Source organism: Aquarana catesbeiana, linkage group LG13, assembly GCF_042186555.1.
Source record: "Aquarana catesbeiana isolate 2022-GZ linkage group LG13, ASM4218655v1, whole genome shotgun sequence".
In the NCBI taxonomy this organism is placed as follows: Eukaryota; Metazoa; Chordata; class Amphibia; order Anura; family Ranidae; genus Aquarana; species Aquarana catesbeiana.
Window position 1 is genome coordinate 73,099,393 of NC_133336.1, and position 24,969 is coordinate 73,124,361.

The window sequence follows — 24,969 nt, forward strand, 5'->3', positions numbered from 1 at the left end:
ACTGACATTTATAGGTAAAGTTGATTCAGGGAAAATCCGATTGCCTTTCGTGGGATCAAGAAGGATTTTTTCCCTGCTGTAGCAAATTGGATCATGCTTTGCTGGAGTTTTTCGCCTTCCACTGGATCAAATATGGGTATAGGATTGTGTACAGTATATGGGATTGCATGTTTTGTTTTTTCTTTTTTGGTTGAACTAGATGGACTTGTGTCTTTTTTCAACCTGACTAAACTATGTAACTATGACAAACTACAGTAAAACCTTGGTTTGAGAGCGTTTTGCAAGACATGCAAAATTTTTAAATACATCTTGACTTGATATACAAGCAAGGTCTTGATATACAGTTAGCGTCACGTCACAACTGAGTATAAAAGAGAAGAGAGGCGCCTCTAAGTGTAGCAATATAATTACATTTAATGAAGGTACAACATTTAGCAACTCACATGGTTGATGATTAAAACAGGAACATCTAAGTATTCAGGCATCTGGGTTATAGCTGTCCACATATACCATCCTCCTCATTGATGTCATCTCTTCCATGCTGCGCTCCACGAGCGGTTCAATCACTTCACTGCAGGATTGTCTTCCCAGTCACGATTGCAGACTGACAGCAGTGAGAGCCGGCGGTGCGGAGGACGGTCTATGTGGACAGCTTTACCCCGGATGCCTGCATACTTAGATGTGACTGTTTTACTCATCAACCATGTGAGTTGATAAATGTTGTACCTTCATTAAATGTAACCATATTGCTACACTTAGAGGCGCCTCTCTTCTCTTTTATACTCTGTAGCTCCTTCTGGATTTTGCTCCTAACCCCCTTGTGGAGGCTTCCATTTGTAGATGGACATTTTATGGTTACACAACCTATCACATTGCTATAATCTTTTTATATGAACTTTAAACTGAAGGACTTATGAATAAATGGTTGTGGAACGAATCATTTGAGTTTCCATTATTTCTTATGGGGAAATTCGCTTTGCTATACAAGTGCTTTGGATTACAAGCATGTTCCTGGAACGAATTATGCTCGCAATCCAAGATTTTACTGTATGTAACTATATCTTTTTAACATTGTGTGTGGTGAAATGTTCCAAATCTTCATACAATGTTAACAAAAACGGATTTATTAGTGTTTTTGTTAGGCAGGAAATTCAAGTACAGATTCTTATTGTGAGTCATAGTGCAAATATTAGAATCAGTCAAATCACAACCCACTCCAAAGGCTTCGGCATGTCCTTATAAAAGGTTCTTCTCACTTCCATTGGCATTTAAAATTTTACTCATTTATTGTCTTTTTTCATCTTAGGTGAAAGTGAAAAAAGTCTTGTATCTTTTGCCAGGAATCTTCCTGAGCCTGGCAGTGAGCTTTAAGTTCCCCGCCTCCTAGAATAGGCACACCCAAGACCCGGTCAACTGCTGCCACACAGAATGGAGAGCATGGTGGGTCAATTCGATGGCCAGCTCCAGGATATGTTAGCAGGGTGAAGTTATTTTTTGCTATGTTGTTGAAGACGATCTATGGCTGCCTGAGCATAGACAGAACTTTTCCAGTATAAGTCATTTTCACCTACAACAAACATAAATGTGCCATTGGCTTTTTCTACTGGGATGAGGCACTGACTGTTATCTGGATCAAGAGGATCATCCAGAGCTTCAGACACATCAAACACTGCTGTTTCAGACACTTGCACCCGACTCATGTTGTATGTCAAGCCTGGGATAGTTAAATCCTTGTAAGATAAGCTGGCAGCAGTATTGGCACAGCAGCCTGAGATGCTTACTGCTGCGACCACTTGGGGTAGGAATGTAATCATGGAAAGCGCAAGATCTGCTCCTTTGCCAGTTCCTATTACACCGACTCCAGGACCTCGAACCTTCAGAAACCAAAAAAAAGCAAATGGAAAAGAAATGAGAACATAATTTAAATCGCTGATTAACATGCTTACATAAATTAACAAATAACATAGTCAATGGCGGCTAAAGTGCTCAACATTTTTGGGGGGGGCGCAAACAAACTTAAAAATTCTCAAAAAAAAAGCATCAATTACAGCCTCACTGTGCCCATCAACTGCAGCCACTGTGGCCATCAACTGCAGCCACTGTGGCCATCATATGCAGCCACTGTACCTCATCAAATGCAGCCTCACTGTCCCCCCCCCCTCGCCCGCTCGCAGTCTGACCGGCACTTACCCCATTTTGGTGGAGGGTCAGGCAGTGGGTGACGGCGGCGAGCCGTGGGTCGGGCAGCAGGTCAGGCAATGGCTCCTGTATCCTCCATGCTTCCCGTGCCTCTCTTCTTCCCTTCTGCTAGGCGTCCAAGGCGTCCTAGGCGCCTGTTCCTTCAGCCGATCAGGTGACGGGTATTAGATCAGCGCTTCCTGATTGGCAGAGAGGCAGTTCAGTGTTAGAAAAGCAAATATTTATTTGCTTTTTTAATACACCTGGGTGGGCTCTGAGCACAATGCTCTGCGCTCCGAGTCCACCTTTTTTGAAGTCTATTAGAGCCTAGGGCTCTAATCAGGTGCTTAAAAAAAAAAAACACCCCGCCGCTGTAATTCAGGCATCCGGCGCCTGAAAAGGGGCTGGATGCCTGAATAGGGGGTGGCCACGGCACCCTCAATGGACGGACCACCCTTGGCTATAGAAATGCTTTAAGAAATTTTTTTTTTTTACTTTGTTGCAAACGTGTGCCGATCTTCAGCCGTCTTGATTGTCCAGTGAGGGATGATGTAACTTCTGCGCATGAGTCAGTCATCCCAGCACACAGGGACCGTGGCGGCAATGTAAACTGAACTGCACATATGCAGCTTTGTGTACATGCCACACAGGATTGCAAGTAGGCCAGGTAGGTTTTCTTTATTGCAGACGAGACTTTGCATGTCTTTTCTGCGTAGAATAATCTGCCTGCTCATAGGTTTTTTGTCGTTTTGAGTTTAGTTTCACTCAGCTCATGGTTGTGACTTTGTAATCCTATTCAAAATATCTATTCAGCCAAAAAAAAAAAAAAAAAAAATCTGGCCTTTAGAAGGCAACAGTGGAGTCGTATAGTCTCCTGAATGCCTGCAAACTACTGCTCTACAACCCTCTGAAAAGAAATCAACCATGGAGGGGTGGTAGAGGCTGCTGCACATGTAGCCATAGACTGAATATTGAAAATGTGTCATTCTTCAGGGTTTACTGTGGCTCTTACTGGATGCTGCTACCCTCCACATCCCTGCAGGAAGAAAGAGTAAGAGCTGCAGAAACCAAGAAGATCGACATTCCCAGAAGTGTTGGCCCCACCAGACTTCAGGGGACAAAAGTCGCGGCACTGGTACTTGCGCACACCCCTACCCCCCCCGCCCCCCACCGCTCGGGGCTTGCGGCACTGGCACTTGCACACACCACCCCCTCGGGGCTCGCAGCTGGCACTTGCACCCCAAGCCCCCCCCCCGCGCGCGGGGCTCGCAGCTCTAACCCCCCCCCACCCCCCACGGGAGGTCCAACACTTACTGGGCTGAAGAGCAACCTCTGTGTCTCCACTCTCCTCCACAAACGGGCAGCAGCAGCTCCTCTCATGCTTCCTCCGCTTGCCAAATCGCCACTAGGCATCCAATAGGTTTGCCTGGCGCTTTGGCCAATCGTGAAACAGGTCTCACAGACCTGCCTCCTGATTCGCAGGGAGGCACTGTAGTGTGAAGATAGCGAAAATTCATTCGCTATGGTCACACAATTGGGCGGGATCAGGGCGCACTCTCTGCGCCCCCCGAGCCCACCTTTTTTTTGAAGCCGATTAGAGCCTCTGGTTCTAATCACGTGCTACAAAAAAAAAACACCCCCTCCCACCCCCACCATAGGAATCCATGTGTCCGGCATCCTGAGAAAGGGGCCGGGCGCATAGATAGGGAGGAGGCGGCGGCAGGGAAAAGGGGCGGCGGTGCCCATGCGCCCTCAATGCACGGGCCGCCACTGCTTACAGTGATATATACAAAATTTAAATTACAGGTATATATGTTTAGTCAGGTATTTAGAGAAGTTGGAGCTCTAGAATCCTTTTCACTTTTCACTAAGGCACTAACCTTAAGCCCTGGTTCACATTGATGCAACTTGTCAAATCACATGCCAAATCGGCGGCAATTGCCAGAAATGGCAGCGTCCGAATCGGTGCGGTGCCGCAAATGCTTTTGATTCCCAAAAGTAGTTTCTGTACTACTTTTGGCGACTTCAGGGTGCGATTTCCATTGACATCTGTGCAGAAACCCGCACAGATGTCTCTGAAATCGCCCCCAAAGTCTGGACTGACATACAGGAATGAAATTGTGGGAGTTCAGCTGAACTTGCACAATTTCATTCCTGCTGTCAGGGTGAACCAGGGATAAAATGTATGTAAACCCAAACTTTGAACTTATTTGCTTTCTTTGGGCTGGTTAGATATACATACTGCTTGATAAGTTCAAAAAAATACCTGTTAATGTTTGTCAGAAATTCAGACAAGACTTGTGCGCACTTCCTCTGTTATCTCAGGGACAACTATTAACCTTGCTCGTTCTTATCTTGGGACTACAATATTATTGTCTATGTTTTTCTTTTTTTCCCCAACATACATCTTAAATGCTTTGCTTAAAAAAAAGCCTGTTGTTTTTGAGCTGAATAGGTGAAACTCAAATTACAAATACTGTATAGTTAAATGAGCCAGAGACACAATTTACCTCTTTTTCCTTACCTGCTCTGTTCAGACTGGGCCCTAAGAAAATTCAGTTAGGGAGACTCTGCTCTGCAAAACCAATGCCATGGGTGTACCGTTAAAAATATTTAAAAAGTAAAATAAAGATTTTATAACAATGAAAAATTATTTAAAAAAAATGAAAAATAAAATCATTTAAAAATGTGTAAATTAAAAAAAAAAAATTGACCCAAAACCGTTCAACTTGCCTTTACAAATAGATATATGGTATTTAAATGTAACCTATAAATTACTCCATTTGATCCAGAGGAAGGCCATTTGACCTTCCCTTTATACAGGGGGATCGTGCCCAAGGGGTGGATTGTGAACATTGCTTGCTTTGCCGATCCTTCCTCTCTGCTGCCTCCACTGATCTCATTTTCGCAGCAGAGCAGACAGCAGGACAGAGGGCAGGAGTAGGAATAACCTTTCAAGGTAACCAGCAGGTGACTGGTTGCTAGGATGCCGGGCGGTCCTAGCATCCAATCACCAGTTTGTTAATATTAAAAGTTAACACTGTCCATCCATTATTGTGCTGCCTCCTGCTCTCTGCTCTGCTGTACACACACTGTCAGGTAGGAAAGTGCTACCTACACAGCGCTGTGTGTTTGTGAAGGGGGCACAGGACACTACTGTGGTGGAGGGGGGGTTGAGGATACCACACCGGGGGGGGGGGGGCGGTGATGGGGAGTGGACAGGGGACACCACAGTGAGGGGATGATGTGAAGGGTGCAGAGGACAACACTGCTGTGGCAGGGGGGCAGAGGAGCAGAGTACACTATTTGGGGGAAGGTGGTGTGAAGGGGGCAGAGGACACTACAGTGGGGGGAGGTGATGTAAAAGAGTCTGGGGACACTGCTGGGGGGTGGGAGCAGAAGGCACTACAGCGGGGTGATGTGAAGGGGGGCAGAGGATATTACTGGGGGGGGCAAAGGACACTACAGTGGGGGTGATGTGAAGGGAGCAGAGGACACTACAGTGAGGGGGTGATGTGAAGGGGGACAGAGGACACTACTGTGGAGGGTGATGTGAAGAGAGCAGAGGACCCTGCTGTGGTGGTGGGGGGGGGGGGGGGGGCAGAGTACACTACAGTGGGGGGTGACGTGAAGGAAGGCAGAGGACACTGCTGTGGTGGGGGGGCAGAGTACACTACAGTGGGGGGTGACGTGAAGGAAGGCAGAGGACACTGCTGTGGTGGGGGGGCAGAGTACACTACAGTGGGGGGTGACGTGAAGGAAGGCAGAGGACACTGCTGTGGTGGGGGGGCAGAGTACACTACAGTGGGGGGTTATGTGAAGGAAGGCAGAGGACACTGCTGTGGTGGGGGGGCAGAGTACACTACAGTGGGGGGTGATGTGAAGGAAGGCAGAGGACACTGCTGTGGCACACATGTGTTCTTCATTCCATCTATTTATTGGGGGCTTCTTTTTGCCCGCCTCCCATTATTCCCCCCTCGCACCATGGGGGTCTTTGATTTCCTCCATGTTGTCCAGATAGATTTCAACCTCTGAAAGGTTGTCTACCCCTGCTTTATACAGTATGTTTATAAGAGCCTCTTTAAATTGCATCAGAGGGATGAGAGCTCTCAACTGTCAGCCATAGTTTAATAATACAGTTCTGTTCATTTCTTACCTTAGGATGTTGGGATAGAAATTTGGCAGCTTCTTCAAAGTACTCCAGGTGAAATTCAATCATTGCTGGTGGAAGGTCTTCAAAAGCCAAGTATGGCAGGGCCAAAGCAGCAAATCCATGACTGGCAAGGAGACTGGAACGATATTCTACCAAACCACCTTCATCTCCAAACATATCAATCACTCCAGGAAATGATCCCTCCCCTGTGAATGTAATGTAGAATCAATAACGTGGAATAATGTGTCATATTCATTAGCTAAACCCAGGCATGAATACAGCTTGAATACAGAATACAGTAATACAAATCTGGACTAATTCATGACTGGGATGTTAGTTGTCTTGGATTGAGCAACAAGGGGGTTCGTGGATTTTGCATCGCTGGAGAGGTGAGGAGAGCTCTGAGAGCTGATTAAAGGGAAGGGACACAACCCGCTCCACACAGCACACAGGAACAGAGCTGAGGCTGTCGATTAACTGGAGGTCCCACCCTGTCACCTTTTTTCTCTTGGTGTCAGGAAAACGTGTCAGGATGGCTCATGCTGATAGCAAAGGAACAAAGCAGAAGATAGGAATTACACTTAGTGCTCTTAATTGAGACAAGTTCACACTAGAGTGGGATATGCTTTGTTCATATTTCATGTCTGGGGTTTATAACCACTTTAACCACTTTAAGACCAGCCTCGTTTTGGATTTTAGGTGTTTACATGTTTAAAACAGGTTTTTCTGCTAGAAAATTACTTAGAACCCCCAAACATTATATATGGTTTTTCTTCTAACACCCTAGAGAATACAATGGCGGTCATTGCAATACTTTTTTTTGCACCGTATTTGCGCAGCGGTCTTATAAGCGCACTTTTTTTGGAAAAAATTCACTTTTTTGAATAAAAAAATAAAACAACAGTAAAGTCATCCCAATTTTTTTTTATATTGTGAAATATAATGTTACACCAAGTAAATTGATACCCAACATGTCATGCTTGAAAATTGCACCCGCTCGTGGAATGGCGTCAAACTTTTACCCTCAAAAATCTCCATAGGCGACGTTTAAAAAATTCTACAGGTTGCATATTTTGCGCTACAGAGGAGGTCTAGGGCTAGAATTATTGCTCTCGCTCTACCGGTCGCTGTGATACTTCACATGTGTGGTTTGACCACCGTTTTCATATGCGGGCGCTACTCGCGTATGCGTTCGCTTCTGCGCGCAAGCTCGTCGGGACAGGGGGGTTTTAAAAATTTTTTTTTTATTTTTATTATTTATTTTAAAATATTTTATTTATTTTTACACTGTTTAAAAAAAAAAAAATTGTGTCACTTTATTCCTATTACAAGGAATGTAAACATCCCTTGTAATAGAAAAAAGCATGGCAGGACCTCTTAAATATGAGATTTGGGGTCAAAAAGACCTCAGATCTCATATTTACACTAAAATGCAATAAAAAAAAAAAAAAAAGTCATTTAGAAAAATGACATTTGAAAAAATATGCCTTTAAGAGGCGTGGATGGAAGTGACGTTTTGACGTCGCTTCCGCCCAGCAGTATCATGGAGACGAGTGAGCGCCATCTTGGCCTCACTCGTCTCCAGACACACCACGCAGAAGGACGGCTCCGGTAAGCGGCGGAGGGCACCGGATCGCGGCGGGAGGGGGGGGGCCCTCTCCCGCCACCGATAAAAGTGATCTCGCGGCGAATCCGCCGCAGGGACCACTTTTATCTGAAAGCCGTCCGCCGCACGAAAACGGGGATACCGGGGTTATGGCAGCTAGCTGCTGCCATAACAACGATATCCCCGTTCAAACTTAGGACGTATATAGTCGTGCGGCGGTCGGGAAGTGGTTAAATCAATGGGTTTAGTTCTGCTCTAAGCACTTAAGGACCAACCCTTTTTTTTACACTTGTTGTTTACAAGTTAAAATCTTTTTTTTTTTTTTTTTTTTTTGCTGGAAAATTAATTAGAACTTCCAAACATTAAATTTTTTTTTTTCAGACACCCTAGAGAATAAAATGGAGATCGTTGCAATACTGTATGTTACACTGTATTTGCGCAGCGGTCTTACAAACACAATTTATTTGGAAAAAATACACTTTTTTGAATAAAAAAATAAGAAAACAGTAAAGTTAGCCCAATTTTCTATATTGTGAAAGATAATGTTACAATGAGTAAATTGATACCCAACATGCTTGAAAATTGCGCCCGCTCGTAGAATGGCGACAAACTTTCACCCCTGAAAATCTCCATAGGCAACGTTTAAAAATTTCTACAGGTTACCAGTTTTGAGTTACAGAGGAGGTGCTAGAATTATTGCTCTCACTCTAACGATTGCGGTGATACCTCACATGTGTGGTTTGAACATCATTTACATATATGGGCGCGACTTACATATGCGTTCGCTTCTGCACGCAAGCATGGAGGGACGGGGCGCTTTAAACTTTTTTAATTAATATTATTTATTTTACTTTTTATTTTGACACTGTCTCTTTAAAAAAAAAATGTTTGCATCATCTTTATTCCTATTACAAGGAATGTAAACATCTCTTGTAATAGAAAAAAAGCATGACAGGACCTCTTTAATGTGAGATCTGGGGTGAAAAAGACCTCGGACCTTACATTTACACTTAAGAAGAAATTGTTAGGCCAGTGATGTTGAGCAGTGGGTGGTGCCACATCCAGTATTTAGAGAAGAAGAAAAGAGATATCCCCTATGTGGTGGACTTTTAAGGCACGCTAATTTTTACAAAAGATTTTTAGTTGAATATTATGATAATTTCAAAAAATATTTATTTAGAAAATATGTAGAAAAGTATGTAAATAAAAACATGGAATGTTTTGACACATCTACAATTTTTCACCATCAATACAGAATTACACAATACAGTTTATGATTTCTTGCACCCGACACGTTTCAGAGCACTAGGTGGTCTCCTTCCTCAGGGGTATAAGCAAGAAGAAATCATATTTAGGTGTTGTAACAGTATGGTTAGCATTCCGAAGATTGCATCTTTAAAAACATGCAAGAGTGTATATTAGAGGTCGACCGATATATCGGCCGATATTTGGCGTTTTTTTACTTAATCGGCCGATTGTGCTGATAAAAAAGGCCGATTATAACTTCAGCGTGACTTGCAAATGACTTCTGTAATAGAAGTCAATGCAAGTTGCCTGAAGTTTTCTGTGGAGAGGATTCTCTCCTTCTCTGGGCAGCCTGCCAAATCTGATAACAAGAAACATTGTATCTCTTCAGGTTCATTTTTTCAATGAGCTGAACTCCGTGTGTAGTTCTCAGTTTAAGCATTTAAAGACTAAATCTTTTCTGACACTTGTTGCTTACAGGTAAAAATCCTGTATTTTCTGCTAGAAAATCACTTAGAACCCCCAAACATTATATTTCTTTTAGCAGAGACCCTAGGGAATAAAATGGTGGTTGTTGCAATATTTTATGTCACACGGTATTTGCGCAGCAGCCTTTTAAATGCAATTTTTTTTTTTTAAAATACACTAATGAATTAAAAAAAAAAAAACTAGTAGTAAAGTTAGCCCATTTTTTTTCGTCCAAAAGTTTTGATTACCTGTTTTTGTGTATTTAATATTTAAGATAGTTTTTTTTTTTGTTATCTAAATTATACATACAAGTGAACTGATTGGAGGTTTGTTTTGTTTAATAAATGTTTAAATGTAAAAAATGTTCTGTATCACTTATTACTTAAGGCTGCTTTCACACTGGAGCGGGCATGCGTTGACGGTAAAACGCTGCTAGTTTTAGCGGCGCTTTACCGTCATTTTAGAGGTGCTATTCGGCTGCTAGCGAGGTGCTTATAACCCAGCTAGCGGCCGAGGAAGGGGTTAAATGCGCCCCTGAAGCGCCGCTGCAGAAACGCTTTGCAGGCGCTTCGACAGCGGTGTGCATTCATTTCAATGGGCAGGAGTGGTGAAGCAGCGGTATATGCCGCTCCAAAGATGCCGTTTGTACGACTTTTTTTTTTACATCCTGCCAGCGCATCGCCTCAGTGTGAAAGCACTCGGGCTTTCACACTGAGACTGCAGGGGAGCCGTTTTGCAGGCACTTCACAGGCGCTATTTTTAGCCCAAAAGCGCCTAAAAAAACGCCCGAGTGTGAAAGGGGTCTAACTGTTAGATTTTATGAGATGAAGCGAAAAAAAAAAAAAATCGTCCAAATATATCGGCCCAAAAAAAAAAATCGGCATCATATATCGGCCATCGGCCACCGCGATTTCTAAATATCGGCATCGGCCAGAGAAAAACCCATATCGGTCAACCTCTAGTGTATATGCCTCTTAATTTTGCATTCAAGAGACCCCCAATGGCGAAACCGTGTGCAGACCTAGGAAGAAGCCCGCCGTTGACCCAAATGCCCCCTCCTCCGACAAGGGAGGGATAACCAAGCAGGGGTGCAGGGGAGGCCCGAAGACACACTGGGGTCAGGAAAAGGGGAAACCTTGTTGATGGTAGAGTGGTTTCTACATATAGCAGATGAAAAAGCGTGTAGTCGCGGCTCTTGGGCAGACGTTTGTTGTGACCGCTCGCCTCAACATCCAGCCATTAAGTGGAGGGGATGCCCTGCTCTATGTAGAAACCACTCTACTATCAACAGGGTTTCCCCTTTACCTGACCCTAGTGTGTCTTTGGGCCTCCCCTGCAACCCTGCTTGGTTGTCCCTCCCTTGTCGGAGGAGGGGGCATTTGGGTCAACGGTGGGCTTCTTCCTAGGTCTGCACACAGTTACGCCATTGGGGGTCTCTTGAATGGAAAATTAAGAGGCATATAGACTCTCGCATGTTTTTAAAGATGCAATCTTAGGAATGTTAATCATACTGTTACAACACCTAAATATGATTTCTTCTTGCTTATACCCCTGAGGAAGGAGACCACCTAGTGCTCTGAAACGTGTCGGGTGCAAGAAATCATAAACTGTATTGTATAATTCTGTATTGATGGTAAAAAAATTGCAGATGTGTCAAAACATTCCATGTTTTTATTTACATACTTTTCTACATATTTTCTAAATAAATCTTTTTTGAAATTATCCCAATATTCAACTAAAAATCTTTTGTAAAAATTAACGTGCCTTAAAAGCCCACCACATAGGGGATCTCTCTTTCTACATTTACACTTAAAAGCAATAAACATTTTTTTTTTAAAGTCTTTTTTCTTTAAAAAAAAAAAAAAATGTCCCTTTAAGGCTGGAGGGCAGGAGTCGCACCGGTCCTCCAAAGGCATAGAGTCAAGTGGGGGCCATCATGCCCTCACTCGACTTCCTGCCCATCAGGACACAGGACCAGATCGTCTCCGCCCGCTTGCAACGGCTCCAGTAAGCAGCAGAGACGCCCGGGACGTGGCGGAAAGGGGGGGTGCACCTCTCCCACCGCCTATAAAAGTGATCTTGCGGCGAATCCGCCGCGGAGACCACTTCTATCTCAAAGTGGACTACCCGCCATGAATAAAAATACCGGGGGTTATGGCAGCTATCTGCTGCTATAACAATGGAATTTAATGTCACAGTAGCAACGTCTATCCACGGTGGGCGGTCCGTAAGGGAGTTTAAATAATTTAGCCTGCAGACAGTTCTTTTTAATTCCTTTCGTAAATTGGAAGCATTTTCAAGTTAACAAACAACACAGAGTAATAAAAGTACATCATGCTTTAGTGACTTGCCCACCAATAAATATTATTACCTGGAGGTAAAAACAGGCTGCCGCGAACTGCCCCTTCTCTCAGTCGGATTCTTCGCACTCCGGGGGCATAGAACAGTCTTTCGATTTTGGTCCTAGCCGCCACCTGCCCCGGTATAGCTTTGGGATGGGTGTGCCCCTTGTGCACCAACAGCTCTGTGATCATGGGGGATTTCATGATACTTCTCTTCTCCAGTCTCTGGAAGGGTTTCTCCATGATGGAGGGGGACAGGCTCCAGAGCAGCCCCATAGGCAGCACCCCCGTGTAGTCCCCTCCGAGGGAGGCGTCCCTTTGCAGATCCACAGTGCCAGAGCTATCAGCCTCATAATGGGCACAGGAGTCAAACAGGCGACCCTGCTCATCCGTCACTAGAGCTCTCAGTGTCACCTGCTGTCTGGGGCTGAGCCCCTGCACTGTGATGTGTAACCTGTCATCTGCCATCCCAGACTGAGGAGACGCACACAGGGACACCGGCCTGCATAGCTGTGTATAGCTATAGGGGACTCTCAGGAGCCCAGCAGCAAGTAGACTCCCTCCACGCAGCATCATGTCTCTGCTCTGTATGTCAACAATACTCAGCTGACTACACTTTTCAGTCATGTGACCTGCAGGCAGACCAGCTAAGCAGATCTCAGAGCAAATCCAATTGTCATGCACAGAGTACAGCCGTTGCCAAAAGTTTTGAGAATGACACAAATATTAATTTTCACAGTTTGCTGCCTCAATGTTTTTAGATCTTTTTGTCAGATGTTACTACGGTATACTGAAGTATAATTACAAGGATTCCATAAGTGTCAAAGGCTTTTATTGACAATTACATTGCAGTGCTTTTTTTTGTGTTTTTGAACACACGTTTTTGCCGCAATTTGCATTTTTTATGCTTTTTTGGGGGGGGGGGCAAATTTGTTGTTGGGCAAATTAAAACCCGCAAATTCGCAGCAAAATCACACTAAGGCTCCATTCACACTAACGCGTTTTTTGATGCATTTTGCAGAAATGCATGGGAATTTTTAACATGGGTTCCTATGAAACATGTTCACATCAATGCATTTTTGTGCCTCTGCGTTTTTGGAATGGGTCAGGGACTTTTTTCATGCAAAATGCAGCGTTTTGCATGTAATAGAATTCAACCAGCATCAAAAACGCAAGTACAGCGTTTTTACAGCGTTTGACGCGCTTTGCGTTTTTTTTTTTTTTTTTTACACTGTATACAGTATAAAAAAAACTGTAAAAAAAAAACGCAAAACGCGGCAAAAACGCTGTTCAAAAACGCGGCACACACCACAAAAAACACTGCAGAAACGCTCAAAAGCAACATGCATAGATGTCAATTGAGCCTAAAAACGCACTACATGCTTTTCTGTAGCTTCTCCATTGAAGTCTATTGAATCAAAAAAAGAACCGTTTTGCATTTAAAAAAGTCCTGATCCTTTCCAAAAACGCAGAGGCACAAAAATGCATTGATGTGAATGTGTTCCATAGGAACCCATGTTAAAAAATGTCCTGCGTTTTTGCAAAAAGCATGAAAAAAGTCATGGGTGTGAATGAAGCCCTAATGTTACTTACCTGCCTGCCCCCAACAGTGCACACGCAGCGCACTGTAGAAATTTGGCAAGGCTAAAGCGCTGTCTGCGCTCGAGCCAGCCAATGAAAGCGGCCGGCGATCGAGATCTGGAAGATGTCCGTGGCAGGCAGGATGCCACATCGCTGGAGCCAAGGTGAGTATAGTTCCCGCTTTACGCTGCAATGGCAGCAAACGGGGTATTCACATGCCGTGGTTGTGATGTCTTGCAATGCACGCAGTTGCGGCTTGTTTGTTTGGCAATAATGGGGTTAAAACAAGTGGCACATTACCGCTTCACTGACTGTCAATTGCCTCTGAAGAACATTCTGAACATGGATCGCTTTTCAGAGGAGCAGCGGGTTTAGACACAGGTCTAAAGATCATGCAAAATTACATGAATGCATGTTAAAGGGGTTGTAAAGGTTTGTGTTTTTTCACCTTAATGCATCCTATGCATTAAGGTGAAAAAACACCTGGCATTCACCGGCCCCCTAGCCCCCTCATTTTACTCACTTGAAGCCCTTCATTCGTGTCCTTTTTGCACTAAGATATTGTTACCTGGCTTTTTGCACTGTACATTGAACTATGCATGCGCAGCTCAGTGTACAATTTCCACATCTGCCGAGATAAATGAATTCCCACGCACATGCAGGAGTGGCGACATCTTGGCGCAGCCAATCAAAATGGATGCCGATCGAAACCCAGAAGAAGACTGACCAAAGATGTCCGTGCCAGCAGGGAGCTCATGGACACGACATTGCTGGAGAGGAGATGAGTGTAGTTCTGGTTTATGCTTCCCAGATCCCAGTCAATCGTGGGTTTTCTGTTGTATTTATTTGCAGGATTTAACTTGGATGGGTAAAGGATAACCTGAGATGCCTTTCTCATTTGATGCATTGCATGTTGTAAATAGTTATTCAGTGGCCGTGGCCTTGCAAGAACACTAGATACACTCCCTCCTGCCCAATCTCTTTTAGTTTTATCACTCTTCTGCAGACTATTACTTCCTCTTCCTCTGTGCAAATACTGCAAAGAACACATTAATGTCCTATTTCTTCACTTCCACTTGAACAAAGAATCACTCTGAATAATTCCTCATTTATGGACCATTATAGGATTTTCCATACGACTCAAAAGGCCAGAAGTGTACACAGCTTCTTCCCGATACCCAGAGAGTTAGATATCCACACAGTCTTTGGAAGGCCCTACCAATGTGCTAACCAGGCCGGCGATGACTTGGTACCTCCACACAACGACCTGACACTTGGTATAGGGTGAACTACTGTTTTCAGCCAGTCCATGACTATTAATGCTGTGTTCCCCGGCCACAGCATTCTACCCTGCTCTGAACAGCTTCTCTTCTTCTGTTACACTGACCTTTTCCTCCAGAACAGCTCTGTGTCCCGGTCACAGAGTGCTGCTCTACTCTCCTCCGCTTGACTGTTACTTCCTCTGCTTGATCCTCTTTACATCCAAGTCCTGTGTTCCCCGGTCACAGCAGCTTGATGCCTCCTTAGAGATGAAGACCCTTATCTTTAGCTCCTTCCCAATGGTTCCTCCATCCCTCCTCCACGCATGGCGCATCCCCACATGGGGATGCCCAGAACAGCACCTCACTACTCCATGCTGTCTTTCCTGTATCTCCAGACTCCTCCCTGGAAGCATGTGACCCCAGCTTATATGAGAGGCCTGCCCCCTGCCAATGCAAGTTAATGATTGGTCAGGGCTCCTCGCATGAGCTGCCTGTCACTCAGATCTTAAGTCCAACCTCTCTTCCAGAATCATCCCTCTGAAAGCAGGGGGAGGCATCCCTGAGTCAGAGTGCAGGTGGTCACACTCCCCCCCACACACACACACACACACACTGATCACTCCCAGTCCGAAATCACAATAACCAGGCCCAGCCTAAAGCACAGACCTGGCTAAATTTACCTGCACTTGGGCCCTGAGCTAGAAAAATACTACTCTAGCACCTACCTTTAGGTAGAGGGTGTGACGAACGCGGGTGTCAGATCCCTGCCCTCCTCGCTAACTCGCGACAAAGGACCGGCCAACCTCACACCACGCTGTCACTTACGTAACAATGCCACTCTCAGCTGCGCCCAGCACAAAGATTTTCCAGCTTGCGGGACCACAATCTAGGTGCGAGCAGCCTGAGAGTGATTGTCACTGGGCTAATTACACAATTAACCCTTTAACTGCCACCACCCCCGTTTAAAAGACCGAGCCGGGGGAGACTCGTAATTTTGCAATACCAATTATAATTTTAGAATAAGCGTCTGCCACACACACTGTCACCACAGACAGGTCTGCTCAGAGTCTTACTCTACAACAGTAGCGCCCTTCAAGAGGCAGGTTCGTTTATAGCTTGCATTAGGAGCTTTAGAGACAAGGTTAACACTTTTCAACATAAGGGTTTATTATGAAAAGGTCAGAGTTGATGCAAATAAAATATTTACAGAAAAAAGATGTTTCAAAAAGATAAAGACAATATACAGCCACAAAGCAATAAGGTAGAATTGGGAAGAAAGAATACTTGCAATTAATGTCCGAGGGTTGATCAGAGTTCAATCGATGAGCTAGGTAATCGGTTCTCGACTTGGCAGATGTTTCTTCTTGGATGGTAAAAGGAGAACTGCCCATTGTCTTGGCATCTCCTCTTTTCTGTCAAATCAAAGGGGGTGTTGACAGCGACCAGTAACCAATCATCTGGCCAGCTGGTTTTAGGGGTTGGTTGCTGGGAGGTGTCTACACTCATGACCATGTCCCAGGTAGATTTCTTTAATACATATTCATATATCTGCATCTGTAGTGTTGACAGACTCCAAATATCCATATTATTATTCAACTTGAGATTTCCTTCAAAACAAGTCTAAACATGCCATATCTATAACGTATAGCCTGCTTTGGAGGAATAAGTGGTCCCAGGGGTTTCCCATATGACCTGACATAGGGGTGTCTGGACTTGAAACGTTCCATATTATCTGAGGAAGCTAAATATGTCCAGATTATGGCTGTGCGATTACTAAGTCAGAAGTTATGAAACATGCTGAAATTTCATACTTATTCTAGTGAGGTGTATTCAGAAGACTTTACGACCTAGGCCTGTTTGGTCTCTGAATGGGGAGGGTGACAGTTTTACGACAGGCCTGAACACTGCCCTGACAACAAATGTTTTTCTACTGACTTGGATCTGGTTCTGTTTTCTCTGTTGAGATAACCTTTTCTGTTGAACTTAAAAAGCTTTGAATTCCTAAGGTGGGGAAGACGGAGTTCAGAGTTCTCTGTGAGGTTACATGGTTAGCAAAACTGTCATGGCTACTTCCACACAAGATGGCAGCTAGCTACAGCTTGTCATGTCCCGTACTTGATATCGTTACACCTCCCCCCTTAGGTGGTTGCATGGGAGGGAACTACAATTTCCCTCCTGACGCAACCGACTCCTGCGGGCTCGGCTTGTCGTGACAGCCCATCAGCATTGCCATGGGCGCTGCCTTTCTTATGCTGGATGGTGAAATCGTATTGCTGAAGAATTAGGCTCCACCGAAGTAGTTTGCCATTCTCCCCAGCAACACGATTTAGCCAGCTCAAGGGATTGTGATCCGTGATCACAGTGAAGTGCCGTCCATAAAGGTACGTTTGTAACTTCTGGAGAGCCCACACGATCGCAAGGCACTCCTTTTCGATCGTGGCATATGCTACTTCCCTGGGAAGCAGCTTCCTGCTCAGGTAGAGGATGGGATGCTCCTCTCCGGCCTCGTCCACCTGGCTCAGGACTGCACCCAATCCAAAGGCAGAGGCATCCGTCTGCACAAGGAAACGGCGGGTGAAGTCTGGAGCCTGCAGCACAGGTGCGCTGGCCAGCGCCTCCTTCAAGGCCTGAAATGCCTGCTCACATTCTGGTGTCCAAGACACCACCTTGGGCAGTTTCTTTTTGGTTAGGTCAGTCAGAGGTTTGGCCAGGCTACTATAGTTACATACAAATTTCCTATAGTAGCCAGCGGTCCCCAAGAAAGACATAACCTGCTTTTTGGTTTGAGGGGTAGGCCAGGCCAGGATGGCCTCAACCTTCCCTGTCTCGGGTTTCAGGGTACCTCCTCCTACCTGGTGTCCCAAGTACTGCACATCAGTCATGCCAATCTGACACTTACTGGGTTTGACAGTCAGATTGGCAGCTGTCAGTTGGTCTAGGACCTGTGACAGGTGCACCAGGTGTTCTTCCCAGGTAGGGCTGAACACGGCGATGTCATCCAAGTAGGCTACGGCAAAGGTTTCCAGCCCCTCCAGTAAGTCATTCATGACTCTCTGGAAGGTAGCTGGGGCATTCTTCATGCCAAACGGCATGACGGTAAACTCGAACAATCCGAATGGGGTGATGAAGGCCGACTTTTCCCGAGCCTCAGGGGCCAGAGGAATTTGCCAGTACCCCCTGCTCAGATCCCTGATTGTTATATAACGGGCGGCCGCCAGCCTATTTAACAACTCATCAATCCGGGGCATGGGGTAGGCATCTGCAGTAGTGATGGCATTCAGCTTCCGGTAGTCCACACAGAACCTGGTCGTCTGGTCCTTTTTGGGGACCAAGACTACTGGGGACGCCCAGGCACTGTGGGACTTCTGAATCACCCCCAGCTGCAGCATTTCCTCCACCTCCCTTTTCATGTCGGCCAGCACCTCCAGGGAGACGCGATAGGCCGACTGTTTAATGGGGGGATGTGCCCCGGTGTCCACCTGGTGGACAGCGAGGTGTGTCCTCCCAGGTTTTCCCGTAAACCTGCTACCATGTACTGCCAGCACTCGCTTCAGTCCAGGTACCTGGGTGGGGGTAAGATTGGAGTTTATCAGGAGTTCTGAGTCTACCTCCCTGGTGTCTGCTAGCAGGTCCAGAAGTGGATCAGCCTCCTCGGGCTCTGGCCTGCTGCAGACCGGCATGACATAGGCCGTGCGCTCATGATGGGCTTTGATCATGTTAACATGAATGGCCTTCTGCCGTCTACGCCCTTCTCCCAACCTGACCAAGTAGGTGACATCATTCAGACGCTGGGTGATGGTGTACGGGCCTTCCCATGCTGCTTGGAGCTTGTTCTGCCGCAGGGGAAGCAGAACATACACCTTCTGACCAATGTCATAGGTCCGCTCCCTAGCATTACGGTCATACCACTCTTTCTGCCTGGTCTGGGCCTGGGTCATGTTCTCCCGCACCATTTCCACCAGCGTCTCCATTTTATCTCTGAATTTTAGGACATAATCCACAACCGAGACCTTTGAGTCGGCAATCTTGCCCTCCCAGTTCTCATGGATTAGGTCCAGGGGTCCTCTTACCCTCCGTCCGTACAAAAGTTCAAATGGCGAAAAGCCTGTGGACTCCTGAGGCACCTCTCTGTAAGCAAACAGCAGATGAGGCAGATATCGTTCCCAGTCCTTACCCTGGGAGTGCACAAAGGTGCACAACATTTGTTTCAAGGTTCCATTGAAACGCTCGCACAAACCGTTCGTTTGTGGGTGATAAGGACTGGCCATGATATGCGTCATCTCTATTTTCCGACAGAGAGCTTGCATCAAGTCGGACACAAACTGAGGGCCTTGATCGCTAATGAGCTCAGCCGGGAATCCCACTCTTGTGAAGATTCCCAGCAGAGCATCAGCGACCTTGTCTGCCCGGACGCAGGAGAGAGCCACCGCCTCTGGATAACGCGTGGCATAGTCGACAACTGTAAGGATAAAACGTTTGCCTGAACTGCTAGGGATGGCCAAAGGCCCAATGATATCCACTGCCACCCTCTTAAAAGGTTCGTCAATCACAGGCAAAGGTTTTAGCGGAGCCCTGTGTACATCCCCTGCCTTGCCAACTCGCTGGCAGGTAACACAGGACCGACAGTAGTCAGCTATATCAGCGAGCATTGTAGGCCAATAAAAGTTATGTATCAACCGCCCTCGGGTCTTAGTGATCCCCAAGTGCCCTGCGAGGGGAATCTCATGAGCCACTTTTAGCAGCTGTCCCCTAAATTGGCTGGGTACAACCAGCTGCCTGCTACCTAGGTCAGCCTCATTCCCCTCTGCAGGCATATTTTCTCTGTACAGTTTACCTTTGTCCCAATAGACCTTTTGTTTGTCATCCTCTGCAGGGGGGCGATCAGCTAGACTCCTGAGCTGTGCTAGTGTTTGGTCTGTCTGCAGTGCTGTTTCAAAGGCGGAACAACAGGTCCCAGCCAGCAGTCCTGTGGCAAACATGGACAGCTGCTGAGGCTCAACAGAGGTGGAGTCCACTGGGTCAGAACAGGGAGAGGGCCCAGAGACCTCCTCCTGCTGTTCTGCGACCAGGGCCTGCACCTCGGCTGCCTTTGCAGCACTGCGAGTGACCACCAGTACTGGCAATGCATTATCATCATCATTATCATCATCATCATTATCATTATCCTCATCATCATTATTATCACATTTAACCCTTATCAGTTCAGCATCATTGGAACATACATCAGTTACCTTCACTGGCAAGGGGGCCTCCTCTCCTGTCTCTGAAGAAGGAGGACCTTGCACTTCCACTCCACCCTCCCCCTCCCTCTGTCCATCTACAGGTTGCCCAGATATTACCCCAACATCTGTAAACAGTACCTTGGTAGGTCCAGAGAGATCCGTGGGAGCATCCTGGGTGCTCTTAGCAGGGGCATAGTATGAAACAAGGGTACCTAAATCAGAACCCAACAACACCGCAGTGGGGATCTCCTCCGAGACACCCACCTCTCTCATCCCACTCCCGGCACCCCAATCAATAAAAACATAGGCACGGGGTACACAGGAACGGGTCCCCCCAACTCCGGTGAGGGTAAGGAACTTCTCTGGGATGATGTCTGTTTCTTCTATAACCTCTGGTCTGACCAATGTGACTTCAGCTCCGGTGTCACGAAAGCCTGTTACAGTCCGGTGGCCTACAATGACTGGCTGCAAGTTGGCATTGGTTCCGGGAGGTTTCCCACTGACGAGCAGCACAGCGGAAGGTTTGCTAGCCGGATGGCCAGGTGATATCGTCTTCTTCTGCTCAGGGCACTGCGCCCTGAGATGTCCGGCTCCCCCACAGTTGTAGCATTTGCGTTTGTCAGTTAGGAAGGCCTTGGCTCCAGGAGTTGCAGGTTCCGGCCGCTGAGGAAGTTGTTTGGTAGGCAGAGGAGGGGTTGCCGTGTGCAATTTCCCTCCTTTCCAGCCATTCAGAGGAGCCTTGCGATGGTCAGATACCCGAGAGTGGATATAGGTATCTGCCAGTTCTGCTGCTGCTTTGGCAGAGGCTGGCTTTCGCTCCAGCACAAACTGTCTGACGTCTGTAGGACAGATGTGCAAAAGTTGATCTGCAATCATAAGATCTTCCAGGGATTCAAAAGAATCGGCTTCCAAGCCTTTAGTCCACTGCCGGAATGTGGTGCGTAAGCGACCTACCACATCCATGTATGAGTCCCCAGGCCCCTTTTGCAAGGACCTAAAAGGCTTCCGGTACACTTCCGGGGTTAGCTGAAACTTTTGGATGATTGCAGCCTTTAGGGCCTCATAATCGTCGCACTGCTCTTCTGACAGTTCGACATAAGCATCCAGGGCCTTGCCTCGTAGCCCTGGCGTCAGGTACCGGGCCCATTGTGCTGGGGGCAGATGGTACTGACGGCAAGTTTTTTCAAACGACAGTAGATACACGTCAATGTCACTGTCCTTTTCCATAACTGGAAATTTGGCTGCCGGGATCACTGGCAGAGAGGCATCCCTGTGCTCTAGGGATCCGAGGTTCTGAGCCTGTCGCTGCTGCTGGAGCCTAGCCATCTCCAGTTCGTGCCGACGATCAGCCTCCCTCTCAGCCTGGCGTTCTGCCGCCTCTCGCTCAGCCCTGCGCTCTTCTCGCTCAGCCTGGCGTTCCAGAAACTGCAGGTACACCACAGGATCCGTCTCCCTGAGGTTTTGTAGAGTTTCTTGCATTTGAAGAGAGTCTATGATGGTTTCAGGCAATCTGATGCTGGCCTGCTCTTGTGGTGGCTTGGAGGTAACAATCCGTGGTATTCCAGTGTCAGTCTGTGCTTGCCCATCTGGTGAGGCTGCCTCTGAACCACTGGGCTCTGGAGTAGCGGAAACCCTTTCTGGTCCAGTTTCCCCCAGGTTCTGGTCTGCACGGATATCAAACTCCTGTAAGGCATGTATCAAGCCTTCACGATTTTTGCCACCGACGTCAATTCCTCTTTCTGCGCACTCAACAGTCAGTTCATTCTTGCTCATCTTTTTATATGCTGATAACCCAGACATTTTGCAAGCAGAAAAGATAGAACAGAAAGAAGAGATAGGAAGAAGGTGTAGAAAGGAGCTGTTGCTGTATGTCTCTCTTGAAAAAATAAAAATCAAAAAATATGCACCAGCTTGTCTCTAAGGACTGTTTCCACAAAGGTTACAATCCTTCAGTGCAGAGCTAATTCCTAACAATGCACTGAATGCTCTTAATGCGAAACTATCCCGCTACGCTGCCAGCCAATATGTGACGAACGCGGGTGTCAGATCCCTGCCCTCCTCGCTAACTCGCGACAAAGGACCGGCCAACCTCACACCACGCTGTCACTTACGTAACAATGCCACTCTCAGCTGCGCCCAGCACAAAGATTTTCCAGCTTGCGGGACCACAATCTAGGTGCGAGCAGCCTGAGAGTGATTGTCACTGGGCTAATTACACAATTAACCCTTTAACTGCCACCACCCCCGTTTAAAAGACCGAGCCGGGGGAGACTCGTAATTTTGCAATACCAATTATAATTTTAGAATAAGCGTCTGCCACACACACTGTCACCACAGACAGGTCTGCTCAGAGTCTTACTCTACAACAGTAGCGCCCTTCAAGAGGCAGGTTCGTTTATAGCTTGCATTAGGAGCTTTAGAGACAAGGTTAACACTTTTCAACATAAGGGTTTATTATGAAAAGGTCAGAGTTGATGCAAATAAAATATTTACAGAAAAAAGATGTTTCAAAAAGATAAAGACAATATACAGCCACAAAGCAATAAGGTAGAATTGGGAAGAAAGAATACTTGCAATTAATGTCCGAGGGTTGATCAGAGTTCAATCGATGAGCTAGGTAATCGGTTCTCGACTTGGCAGATGTTTCTTCTTGGATGGTAAAAGGAGAACTGCCCATTGTCTTGGCATCTCCTCTTTTCTGTCAAATCAAAGGGGGTGTTGACAGCGACCAGTAACCAATCATCTGGCCAGCTGGTTTTAGGGGTTGGTTGCTGGGAGGTGTCTACACTCATGACCATGTCCCAGGTAGATTTCTTTAATACATATTCATATATCTGCATCTGTAGTGTTGACAGACTCCAAATATCCATATTATTATTCAACTTGAGATTTCCTTCAAAACAAGTCTAAACATGCCATATCTATAACGTATAGCCTGCTTTGGAGGAATAAGTGGTCCCAGGGGTTTCCCATATGACCTGACATAGGGGTGTCTGGACTTGAAACGTTCCATATTATCTGAGGAAGCTAAATATGTCCAGATTATGGCTGTGCGATTACTAAGTCAGAAGTTATGAAACATGCTGAAATTTCATACTTATTCTAGTGAGGTGTATTCAGAAGACTTTACGACCTAGGCCTGTTTGGTCTCTGAATGGGGAGGGTGACAGTTTTACGACAGGCCTGAACACTGCCCTGACAACAAATGTTTTTCTACTGACTTGGATCTGGTTCTGTTTTCTCTGTTGAGATAACCTTTTCTGTTGAACTTAAAAAGCTTTGAATTCCTAAGGTGGGGAAGACGGAGTTCAGAGTTCTCTGTGAGGTTACATGGTTAGCAAAACTGTCATGGCTACTTCCACACAAGATGGCAGCTAGCTACAGCTTGTCATGTCCCGTACTTGATATCGTTACAGAGGGTGCTACATTTAAAAAACACAATGTAATTAAATTAAATTTGCCTATATTAACATTCTTATACACATTTAAACCCAGCTCAGCCACTCAGACTCAAGCTGAAATAACTTTGTATTTAAAATTAGTAGTTTTTGGGTGGGGACTGGGAATTACCTGTGAATTTATTCTTATACATCAGGCAGGACAAGGGCTTGGATAAAACTGATCAATAGATGGCATTAACATTTGAGTCCTCTACTTTCATGGTCTCAGAGATTATTATATTAGGTTTTGAATCCATTTATGAGATATCTACAGACCTGGATGGGCTGAGAGCCCATTCAGCTACTATACATTTGCTATGGAAACTGAATTATACCGCTTCATTGCTCCAACCCTTCAGGGCTTCATGGTTGGAAGGGAGACAAGTTTCGGAATTGGAAGGGAGACAAGTTTCGGAGTTGGAAGGGAAGGGGTGGGAAGGGTTTTACTGGGTACATGGGAGGTATTTGTTTTTTGTTAGGATACCTACATGTTATTGTTTTACAGCCCTGCATGATTCCTATTGTATTCACCAATTTGCTGCTATTTTTAAATGTGAAATACTTAATAAAAATAATATAAAAAAAAAAAAAAAAAAAGAAAAAGGCAGATTCCAAGTATGGTGGTCCAGCTTGGCAGTATGTAAATCTCATACCCAAGAGGCCACTGCAGAAGCTGACAGACACTTTTTGTTGAAAATGTATACATTATTTTGTAAGAAAATATACAAAAAACAAATACTTCAACAGGGTACATTCTACTCTGTACTGCGACGCAGCGCATAAATACACTACATAACAATACAGTTCCAAGCATACAAATAAATTACATTCATGTGTTGCACAGAGTAATAGTACCCCGAAACTTCACATCATGCATGACGCCGCATTACCCTGAAAAGCATTACTTCAAAAACGTCACAAAATTTCAAGTCATATACTGTCAAATAGCATTCCAATGAGCAACGGGTGTGATTGGGGGGGGGGGTAGGGGAGGGAAAAAAAATATTCACAGGCCTGAAGCTTTATTGAACTGCCAAAGGATACAGGGGGGAGGGGGGGGTTTAGTCGAAATCTTCAGACCTCCTCTTCCTCCTTGAAGTCCAGCCACTGTAGTAGTTAACGCTACTACAGTGATAGCCACAATCTTCAGGGTCCTGCTGGGATTCTGTGCGATCGGCTTCCCCTCTGAATGCCTTTATCATGGAGATCCATTGATCATCATTTCCAGGACAGATTTAAAGCCGAATTGAATTGTAACTATCAGCTGTCAGCATGCTGCAAAGTGAGACCCTTGCTTTTAGTAGAGAAGAAGTGATCTCTTTGCAAAGGTCTGACATGCTCCCTGCTGAGTCAGCACTAGAGCTTTTCAATCAGAGAGCAGCATGGGTTTTCTGATTGCGGAGCCATAGGTCCGGCTTAATGGGGGGAGCATGTGTCCCACTCTGCAGCCGCTGGTAGGGACTGGCTTTTCT

General features: G+C 45.9%; 1 protein-coding gene across 1 annotated transcript; it reads right to left on the reverse strand.

Annotated features, from left to right (window-relative positions):
- Positions 1-1,108: 1,108 nt before the first annotated feature.
- On the reverse strand, positions 1,109-12,635 carry LOC141117490 (acyl-coenzyme A thioesterase 1-like). Its single transcript, XM_073610381.1, is given in 4 exon segments — positions 1,109-1,495; positions 1,497-1,874; positions 6,335-6,537; positions 12,022-12,635. Coding segments are annotated over 4 exon segments (1,377 nt in total). The 5' UTR covers positions 12,620-12,635; the 3' UTR covers positions 1,109-1,297.
- Between the last annotated feature and the right edge of the window lie 12,334 nt (positions 12,636-24,969).